General features: G+C 45.9%; 1 protein-coding gene across 1 annotated transcript; it reads left to right on the top strand.

Annotated features, from left to right (window-relative positions):
- Positions 1-8,495: 8,495 nt before the first annotated feature.
- Positions 8,496-11,111, top strand: irf2bp2a (interferon regulatory factor 2 binding protein 2a). Its single transcript, XM_004559746.5, has 2 exons — positions 8,496-9,656; positions 9,966-11,111. The coding sequence occupies exons 1-2, from the start codon at positions 8,825-8,827 to the stop codon at positions 10,688-10,690; spliced, it is 1,557 nt and encodes a 518-aa protein (XP_004559803.1). The 5' UTR covers positions 8,496-8,824; the 3' UTR covers positions 10,691-11,111.
- Positions 11,112-11,152: the final 41 nt, after the last annotated feature.

Below are 11,152 nucleotides of genomic sequence, written 5' to 3'. Positions count from 1 at the left end.
AGGGATTTTTCAAAGAAAAGCCAACACACATTAAACCGAGGGCATCGACTGGCTCCCCGCGCTTGGCACGTGGTCACGTCTAAACACGAGAAAGCTGACACAAAAGGGAAAAAAAGAAAAAAAACAACAACTAACTGAGTGAAAACAGGGGGAACAGCATTTGAGCGTTGTCAGAGAGAAACCTCTTCGCCGTGCCATCGTTTGGTGCACAGAAACACACGAATTATGAATCAGTGCTGAACTCCTGCTGAACTCTCTGCACCAGCACCAAGCCAGAGAGCTGCACCACATGACATCCAACACACACATGCGCACCCTGTGACCTCTGCAGAGCTCCAAACATACGAGGCAGTCTGCTGTGGAGTGCTGCGTCTGCTGGGTGAATCATTACGCTGTGCTGCACCTGGCTGCATTTAGAGAGCAGAGAGGATTTTGATAAACTTGACGTCTGTTGGGAGGTGGCGGAGGACGCAGCCAGCCAAAGGGGAAAGATAAATACAAACTGGTGGTGCAGCGGTTAAACCTCCCGCCCTTTTTTGGCAGTCAAAGTGTGCGTGTGTGTGAGTGAGTGAGCAAGCGGGTAAATATTTAACCCTTGTGTCAACACCACACATGTGTCACAACAGCATTCCTGTGAGGCGCTTGTCTTGTGACAGAGCGGTTTCATAACAGGAGCTGTGCTCTGATCGCCCGCATTCATTGTTTTGTGGCTTTTGGAAGAAGCTTTGTGTGCCGGTGCAGAGTGACTCGTGTGGCATGACGAGTTTCGTGTTCCTGCACGTTGGGCGTTAATGAGCGCAGAGGTGAGGCTGTGAATAGCTGGGTTAACTAGTTCAAGACAGCAAACAGCACTCTGTTTACCCAGCAAAAGCCTCTTTCTCTCACTTCCTCCTGGCTGTAAATGGTTAACTTGGCAAGAATCATGTGAGCGCTAGTAAGCTTTTTTTTTTTTTATTGCATGGGGGAGGGGTGGGGGGTTGAACTTTACTCGCCTTGCTGTTAGGCAATGACATTTCTGATCAGAGCGATTTTATCGTGAGGAGAGAAAGCGAGAGAGCGGAGCACGTCACACTGCCTCAGGAAGGAAGACAGAATTGAGCTGTCTGCAAAGATGTTTTCTCGATGAACAAAGCAGATACGCGCATGTGAAAATAAAAGTGGAGAAAGGAGGGAGGGGGAGGAGGTGGTTGGTGCGTTGTCCTTCAGGGCAACCCTGGGTGCAGCTAGACTTGACAGTCGGTGTGAGAGCGTTTCCTCTTCAAGGCTGTCTGGCTCCTCCTCCCCCCTCCCTATTGTGTGGCAATGCAGGGTGGGTGAACTTTATCCCTGTTTGGTGAGAGACACAGCTTTCAAGTCATTTGCATGGAGCAGGATCAGGTTGCACACTGTGCACCTACTGCACAATGAGAATCCCAGCACTTAACAGAAAAACAGGGAGATGTAATCACAACCTTTTATACGGAAAACAGCCTCTGCCCAAACCTGTAGGACGACTCCAAGCCCGCCCTCCACGCACACACTCAAAACAAGGGTTAGCCTACATCACACACACTGATATCACAAAGGTTGCACCACACCCAGCTCCACATGCCCTTTGGACAGGCAGGCAGGTTTTTGCAAACACATGGCGTAAGACGGCTCAGTATCAGCGGTGTGCTTGTAGTCGTTACGAATTTGCACAACACAAACATGCGGGTTAATATCACCTTTGCCTTATCAGGCTCCTTCAAGGGCACCAAACTTTCCCACAGTGCTCTGCTCTGTCCCGCCTGCGTTCCTCTGGGACCTCAACTGTTGCTATAAGAGTTTAACAGTCATTCCATGTGCTTCCCACACTCTTACTGTACCTCTTCAGCTGAGCTCGTTGTGGTGACTAAACCATCCACTATGTCTTAGTAAGGACTGACTGTATGTAAGCCAGCGTCTGCCAGTGGCTGTGTTGCAAAACTAGTTTGTCATAGACAATTACAATGCTGGGAAATGTGATCATAAGTTCCCAAGACCATCAGCACTTTTGTTTCAGTTTAAATAATAACAATAAAGCCTCAAATACATTTTCACTGTTGGGCTTAATTCCTACCAGTATCTTTAGCAATTTATTCACTGGAGTTTTCACTTTTCTGGGGAAAAATAACAGCAAGAACTAATTTAGTTTTGAGTATATAAGTAATATAATTAGCTGTGCAAGTAGTTTTATTTAAACAGTCAGAAAATCTATGGTGTTGAAAATAAGCTCATTCATTACACTTTTGCTCAGATGGTTTGTCTTCAGAATTACAGATTTTGCGACGCTTACTAGTTTTCCCCATTTTGCCTCAGAAAAGCCAACAACAGCCTTCTTTATTTTTTAGGGCAAAAGGGCACAAAGCAGGTCAGACAGCCAAGTCTGGACAACATCTATTTATCTGGGTTTTCCTGTGTAATAATAAATTGTCTCCATCTAAGGCAGGGGGAGCAGCAAAGACTCCACAGTGTGTAGCAGGAAAGTCAGTGACAACAACTGTTACATTAATTATGTTAGCTTACAGAAAAAAGAGGAGGATTTTGGTGGAGGTGGGTTACAAAGTGGCTTGCAGTTGGTGAAACAATTGCAGGAAGCCTTAAAAGGTGCCTCCTGGGAGCATATATATGCACATACTGGTTTTTTCTACCTAACCTCATTTTTACTCTTCTTTCTTTCTCTTTTTAAATCACTGTTGTGTTTACAGATTTCTGCTCATAGTATACGGCCCTTACCAGGCATCTGTGGCACTGTCTGTTTTTCATTTGTACTACTTTTCAGTCTTTATCATGCTCCTGTAACACAACAATTTATCTTTTGGGATCAATAAGGTATCTATCTATCTATCTATCTATGGTATTATCATAACATGCAATTACATTTGTGACTACAATGTTCCACACTATAAAAACTGTCCTTCAGTACACATTCACACGCTTGTCCTTGTCATCAGGACTCTATTTTCTATTTCAGCTCTTCACAGTGAGCCGTTTCCTGAGACAAGGCTTTGAAGTGGATGAGGGAGGTGAGACACCGTGCGCCCAGCTGCCCAGCCGCTGTGGTTAAGGGGTCTTTATCACGCAGACAAGGGGGACAGCACTCAGCTCTTGCCCTTCTATCTTTCACCGCGGCAGAAGAGTGATTTTGACAACCAGCGCACCCCAGCTGCGCAGGGGCCAGGCCTGCGAAACCACAGGCGGATAATGAATGCCACACCATCGTGACAACTTGCACTTTTATGGAAAGGGGAGGAAGGACACTTGTGCTCACAGCGTATGATGGGACGTCCCCCATAAACCAGACAATCAAAGCGAGGGCAGATAAGCATCTGTGGAATCTGTGACGGGAACCTCCGCTGATTTATGGGCACTACTGGAAAAGGTTTGTTTCCAAGTGAACGTGTTTAGAGGTAACCAAAGAAGAAATACAACTTTCCCAATGCAACCACGGCATCTGTAAATGATAAACCACAGTCGCATTATCCATGATCTTCCTTGCTTTCCTGAGCTGAACAAGCCACATGCTATTTATGAAGAACTTCCTCCAAAATGAGAAGACTTGAGGTTTTCCAATTAGGTCAGATTGCTATTCTTGGTGACTCTCACAGTCATGTTATTTGTATTCTGTACATCAGAGGGATAATACATCCATTTGCTTTCAAGGCAAACGTTACTAGAAAAGGAGCAGCTTTGATCTTCTCCCAATAGACACGCTGAAACAGCTTCTAAATAAAGGAGTTATAAATATGCATGTGCATACGTTCTTTTAGGGATTATTTGCCAAGGATTTACACACAACTTCAGTTGAAAGAATGAAACAAATCAGTTGTGTTTTCGAACTAATAACTGGAAAGGACAGCAAGAATCTGCGAGCCTGAGCTGTGCCGTGCCAACTGCTTTCTCCGGGAACATCAGAGTCCATTTCTAGCAAATAAATGGACAGGAGCTGCAGTAATAAATAAGCCTACTTTGGAAAAGTTATATTTTGACTCATGCTCAGAGAAAGAGGTTACATAACACATGAAATACTCTTCATGCTTCTCTATTTTAAAAAAAAGAAGCTATGTGTCCAAATTTATACTTCCATCTAACACAGGCACATGTGCTCAGACACACTACAGAGCTCTACAGAGTGATGTCTTTGGAGTTTGCAGGGTGATCTGTCAAGAACAAACCAGGTGCACAGAAACCACTGCATTGCTGCTGTAGGAGTGGCCGTGGGCGATGTTGTCCTTCTGGAAATTATAAATGTGTCTGTGTTGACATTTTTAACATTTTGTCTGAGTAAGCCACAGAGAGCTGAAATGACTCCGCAGATCACTTCAGTATGCTAAACATAACAACCGTGAGTCAGGTTTGAAACTGCCTTTTAAGGCCAATAAATAAGACAGCATTGACTTGTGCAAGGAATGCGGCTAATAGTGGCTTTTGAATTGAACCTCAGATAATGAAAAGAGGCTGAAGCTGCATTGTGATTCATTGAGGTCACGCCATGTGCTGATTTAGCTACAAAAACAAAACAAAACAAAACAAAAAATAAGAGAAAGGTTGTTTACATTAACGTCTGGTTATGACTGAAAATACACGGGGGTTTCCACTGGACAGGAAATGATGTCGTCAGCCAGCCATGCATGCAAGCTCGCTTAAGCGCGGCATTACAGAAGCAAAGTTCAGCTCTTTCTGTTCCTGGTTGCCCAAACCGAATCTGTACTGCAGGCCACTGAAACTACCTTCTGTTGAAAAAAATGGATGTGAAAACAATGCTGTTCATTTACATTTTTCTGTGGGGATTTTTTCTTGTTTTGTTGTTTTTTTTAATTCTTCCACTTTCCCATCTCAGCACAGTGGGGTTTTTTTTTTTGTTTTTTGTTTTAACCAAGCTGTCTGAGTCCCAAAAAGCCCGGCAGATTAAGAGGATATGTTACCATCTTGAGTTTTTTTTCTAAATGGATACACATGTGGCACATCTGGGTCCAAGCCTGACTCATTACTCACTTTTTTTTATGTCCCATTCTCTGCAGCCATGGCAACTGCTGCATGTTTGGCAGAAAGCTTTTGAAGGCAGTGGAAAAAGAGAGAGAGGGAGCATAAAGGGAGAGCTAGAGATAGAGCGAGAGAGGGAGAGTAGCTCTCAGTAGTTGGCCTACATCCAGTGTAATCATGCCATGGAGCTGAAATGAGGCCTTTGGCAGCACACCAGGTTTCTGAGAACAAAGATGTGAGCTTCTAATGTTGGCGGTGGGGCCTGCTTGGCATCCTCTGCCATTTCCCAGCAGCCCTTGCCTTGGCTGACTGCCAGCCCCCCCCTCCCCTCTCCTCCCCTCCCCTTGCTAGGACTGCAAAGAGGATCAGAATAAAGAGAGAGACTTGTTTTTCACTCGCTTCTTGCTCCGGCCCAATGACATCACCTCTGCAGCCTCCAGCCCCCAGATTCCAGCCGCCCAGCACATTTTTTCCCCCTTTCGACCCTCCATTTTATTTGAATTCCACCATTTTATACCTGACTTTAAAAATCCCATAATTTGTTTGTTTGTAATTGCCATGTGCCGCACACACGGCTTCTCCGCTCTAAACACAAGCGAACACGATGAGGAACGAATCTGCACGGAAAAAAAAAAATCAAAACATACTCAAACTAACGCTAATAAGGGAGGTGAGGCGGCAGATGGATGCTCATTAGCTTTCAGAGCTCTGCAGATCTTTTTCCTTTTTTTTTTAATAATCAGCCCTTTAATCCTTGCTGTGCAAAAGTGTGGCTAAAAATAGCACCATAAACAGGATATATATGGTAGCTGGGGGTAGCCTACTGTGATAATCTCTATGGTTACCTCTTCCTCTTCCAAGCTCCAGGAGCTCTGCAGAGCATGCACGTTAAAGTCCTTACATTGACTCTTTATACTTAGCAGCTTTTGCCAGTTAAATCTTCAAGACAGGGTCACGACCACAGCTGCTTAACTCGCACTATCCTGTTGTAACCTCCCTTTGTGTCGGTGCAACATGTTACAGTTTTGTTTGATGCTCGCCTCAGCAGTTCTTCTAAAAAGGTTATATAACATAAAATGTTGGCAGTGAGGACGACACAAGAGGAAAAAAAAATCCAGTGCTTGCGCTCTGCTTAGGCAGAAGACTTCACAGAGAATCTGTAATGTTTCGCTGGCATAAATAAAAGATCTCCAATATAAAATTTGACAGTCTCGGAGAGCGATGAGACGCAAATATCATCATCTCACCAGCCCCGCGATGCTGTCACATGCTGGGTATTCCCCTGGCCGTCACCTACCTCGCACTCTTTATTTAGCCTCCTCACGTCTCAATTTACATACTCATGAAAAAAAAAAAAGTTCAAAACTGCTTTATACAGCTTTATACACCCTGCCACTGCCCAGGTGACACTGTGGTGATTTTCACTGTATGTACACGATTCATATTGGCCAGTCAGAACAATCTGTGCATGTCTGGCTTCCTCTCAGACCTTTGCTGCCTCTGTTCAGTACAGCTCTGCCTTTGCTTCATAGCACACTGCAGCATTTTATTTTTCAAATCAGTAGATCTACTTATTATAGAATCAGGTCATTTAGGATTTAATTGAATCACAGCATGCCTCTGTCTTGCATAATAGCTATTTGGCCGTGCAGCTATTTGCTTGCACAAACATCGACTGAGTGGAAACCAAAGGATCAAAGCATTAGGCAACAATTTTCCCACCAATCTGAAGAAAGGAAAGAATTTGTTTAGTTTGTCCCTCACAACAGCCGTTTCCTAACTATGTCATAAAGCCGAACAACACTTCCTAGTGTTGTCCATCCAAAACGGGACTGAGTTTTGAGAGAAAGCGGCGATGGGAAGCAGTGGGACAATGCAGTGTTAACAGAGAAGGTGGGGTGGAGGGGGGGGGGGGGGGGGGGGTTAAACTTTCTTTAAATATCCTCTTTCACTGCAAAATGTCCCCATTCACATAGCGGCAGCTTTACGGGAATAACAAAACAATATGGCAACGTACTTGGCGGTAACACATGAGCATACGTGTCTTGTTTTGTTTCTGGTAATCCTTTGAAGAAAACGCCACAGCGCAGGATCACGGTGGCAGGCAGGGAGCCAGAATAGCCTGATGTTCTGTCGAAGGGTGAGGCGGATGAGGGTACGTGACTAAACATCTTGCTTCCTCTTTTCCAACGTCACATGGACTTGCACAAACATATCCTGCTTTGTGTCTGCAGGTTTCAGACGCATTGCCTCACCCAAAGCCTGAGGCTAAGCTGCAATGAGTTGGAATGAGACCAGATGAGAGGGAGGAATGAACTACTGGGACAACTCCTCCACTTCAAAAAGCCTCTCCACTTTTACTTCAGGGGATTTTGGCTGAGGTTATGCCACATGACCTGTTTCTAATAACATTTCTTTCTTTTTGCCTTTCTGTAAAACATGCCACACTAGAGTGGAGTCATTAATCTTGTTAAATCTTTCATACTAATATCTGTTGAGCTGCTTTGACTGCTAAAGTCGCTTGAAATGAGTCTGAATCGCTAATTCACTCCAGTGCCATTTCATTTCATTTCAGCAGTGGCAGATTTGGACTGCTCCGTGCACAAGAATATTAAAATATATATATATATATATGTGGGCACAGCTACAGCAGGCTATATTCATGCTGTAACCCCAATCCATTCAAGTTCACAACACACTGGCTGGAAATCCCCACCTCATGACTGAGCTTCCTGGTTACTGGCTGGTGGAGGCGCCTTTTTTTCTTCTTCTTCTCCTCTCCCTCTCTCATTCTTTTATTTAAACATTAACAAGCCAGGAAAATATTATCTAATCATAACTAAAAGGCTAACAGTGTACATCCTGAATTCACCCTGGTGAGCTGGCACAAATAAAAGAGAGAAAATGCGGGCTGTAAAGTCGCTCCAATAAGCCTGTAAATTGTGCCCATGTGCTACAATAAGACATTTTTGAGACCCTCTGTATAAATATAAGATCTGCCATTGGATTACAATTGCTGTTTTTCTCAGGGTCGACCCACCTCATTCAGTGCACAGTAGTAGTAGCAGCAGCTCACTGCGTCGAGGCGCGGTGCATTGAGAAAAACAAGCTGCAGCCTGAACCGGATAATGCTCTGAATTTAGGACAAAGCAGCAACCGGAGGAGCTTGAAAGTCGCTTTTTTTTTTATTATCCCCTGGCGGTCTGTTGCTAACCTACAGCCATATTTCTTTTAGCAGCGTGCAGGCTGGTACCGGTGGACCTATTTTTTTTGCAGGTTTGATGATAATAATAACAGTAGCGTGGGTTATTCCGGAGTCTGAAGCTGAACTGGGTGCCTTTTTTGTTGGCAGAAGCTCAGGTGATTAAGTTAAAATATTAAAAAAGGGAGAGAGAGAGAAAAGTGGTGAGTGACAAGAGGCTGCAGTAAAGTGGGGGGAGAGGTGGTGGTGGTGGTAGTGATGGTGGTGGAGGGGGGGTGGAGGGGTCTGTCGAAGAAATCAAGTCAATAGAAACTGAAGTGGATGTAGGCGCTTAGTGCTGTGACGTCACTTTCTACATTGAGCCAGTAGTAGAGGAGAGTCAGTGGAGATAGATAGAGGAGCGCCGTAGTAAAGTACACACCGTCATGAACTTCTCCCTCTAAAACTTCAACCTTGTTGCTCTAGAAGTCGGAGAGAGGACGAGATTACATTTTTTTGTTGTTGTTCGACTAACGGAAATTGCTCTTTATTCGCTTTCTTTTTGCGGGGGAGTTCGGGAGGAAGGAAAAAAAAACAAGAGAGAGCGGGGGAAGAAGGCAACATTTTGGGTTTCTTTTCGGGGGGTCGACGACGAGCGCTATGTCGTCCGCGGCGGTCGCTGCTTCTTCCAGGAGGCAGTCGTGTTATTTATGCGACTTGCCCCGCATGCCTTGGGCCATGATCTGGGATTTTACCGAGCCCGTCTGCAGGGGATGTGTCAACTACGAAGGAGCAGACCGCATTGAGTTTGTCATCGAGACGGCCCGACAGCTTAAAAGGGCTCACGGTTTTCAGGAGGGCAGGTCTCCCGGGCCGGGGAAGTCGCAGCTCTCCGGGAAGGAGATCCAGGCGATCAACCACGCTGCGGGGGGAGATCCGGGCTCCCGGCCGCCGCAGCCTCTGGACCGCTACCCTCTGTCCGACCGCCCGCCCAGGCTGGGTCCAGAGTATCAGCCTAGAGGGCAGACAAACGGCATCCAGCTCCCTAATGGATTTCCTAAGCCTGACGAGCCACCAGAGCTGAACCGCCAGAGCCCCAACCCGCGCAGGAATAACACGGTGCCCCCGAATTTAGTGCCTTTGCCTAACGGGGGCTTGACCCCGGGGCATGCCGTCAACGGCAGGAACCCGATCGGGCTTTCCTCCACTCTGGCGGGCGGTAGTCCCGCCGACATGGGCAAGAGACCCGCCTCGGTCTCCAGCACCGAGCACGACAGAGAGCTGAAGGAGAAGCACAGACCCGACAGTCTCACGCCGGAGATCTCGGAGAGCCACAAAAACAGGGCAGACCCGGACTGGATGGGCAAAGGCAAAACGGTGAGGGACCTGATGGCTCTGCACACCACGTTCGAGACCAGGTACAAGAAGGACCATGTGCCCATGCCACAAAGAGCTATGGTCTATGAGCCCGGCCCCACTCTTTCCAAGTCAGGTGAGCATTAAAAGGCAGGAATATTTTATCTATACTGTGCATTTTTAAAATTTTAATTTTTATTACCGATTTATTAATTTTCCACCCAGGAATGTGTCAAGATGGTAAAAATGGTATTTATAAAGCCATGCCCTAATATTATAAGGGCTATAAATAAATTTTTTGAATCCTTTGCTGTGTTTGTTATTGTTTTGTAGCCTGTGGTGCAGCACGAATTGGCAAAATTCACATCTCCCTTTCAGGCTAATTGTTGATCCTTGTATGAGCTGTGCAACTCAACTGCTCTGTTTAACCCTTTCCTACCTCCAGACAGAGGAAAACATCCCCGGGGGAGCAACAAGAGAAAAGCATCACCTGAACCGGAGGGAGAGGCGACAGCTGCCAAGCTCAACGGAGAGGGACAGCAGTGGTTACCACCACCTACTGACGGACTGAAAATGCCTCCAGTTCCCCCGCCAAGCTTCGCCTCTCCCCCTTCCACAATATCCCCTCACTCCCGCACCACCCCACCGGAGGCAGCTCAGAATGGTCAGTCCCCCATGGCGGCGCTCATCATGGCTGCAGACAACGCAGGTGGGAACAGCTCTCCCAAGGACGCCAACCAAGTCCACTCCACCACCCGGAGGAACAGCAGCAGTCCCCTGTCGCCGTCCTCCATTAATCAGAGGAGGCTGGCGCAGAGAGAGGCGCCGAGTGCAGGCACCCCCCATGTGCCAGGCATGGACCAAGTGCACCCCCCACAAAGCATTCCGGACTCCTCTGTACCCAGCAGCATACCTCTGTGCTGCACGCTGTGCCACGAGCGTTTGGAGGACACACACTTTGTTCAGTGCCCGTCTGTGCCCTCTCACAAGTTCTGCTTCCCATGCTCAAGGGAAAGCATAAAGCAGCAAGGCGCCACGGGTGAAGTGTACTGTCCAAGTGGAGAGAAATGCCCCCTGGTTGGCTCGAACGTACCATGGGCTTTCATGCAAGGAGAAATCGCCACCATCCTTGCAGGAGATGTCAAAGTAAAAAAGGAGAGGGACCCTTGATTTTTTTCTTTTTTTTTTGTCTGAACACTTCTTTGGGGAGGGGAAGCAAAAAAATATGAGTATAAATATATAAATATCACATACATACCATTCAAACAAACTAACGGACTTGTACATATTGGACCCAAGGGAAGAGTATACTTCGTAAAACATGGTTGTATAATTTTTGATTTTTGAATACATTGTGTTTCTATATTTTTGAAGATAAAGGTATGTACTCATTATAATGAACTACGTTCCTCTTTGTTGATGTTTAACAAAAAATTCTTGATGTACTTCTAGGTCTGGTGGCAGTTCCTGTTTAACGTAGAATGTGACTAATGCTACTCTACGAGCACTTGGCAAAACTAAAAATGCTTTTAGCTGTACTTGTATGCACTTGTTTAAAAATTGCCAAATACAATTTCTGATCTTGTATGAACATATTGTCTGAGCTTGCTTCATTTTGAGTGAATAAGTGAC

Source organism: Maylandia zebra, linkage group LG13, assembly GCF_041146795.1.
Source record: "Maylandia zebra isolate NMK-2024a linkage group LG13, Mzebra_GT3a, whole genome shotgun sequence".
Lineage (NCBI taxonomy): Eukaryota > Metazoa > Chordata > Actinopteri > Cichliformes > Cichlidae > Maylandia > Maylandia zebra.
This window is presented reverse-complemented; position numbering and strand designations above follow the sequence as displayed.

Excerpts from the sequence above, each read along its gene's own strand:
- irf2bp2a (XM_004559746.5), top strand. The coding sequence starts at position 8,825 with ATGTCGTCCGCGGCGGTCGCTGCTTCTTCCAGGAGGCAGTCGTGTTAT. Across the intron at positions 9,657-9,965 it reads CCCCACTCTTTCCAAGTCAG|ACAGAGGAAAACATCCCCGG; the intron begins GTGAGCATTAAA and ends TCCTACCTCCAG.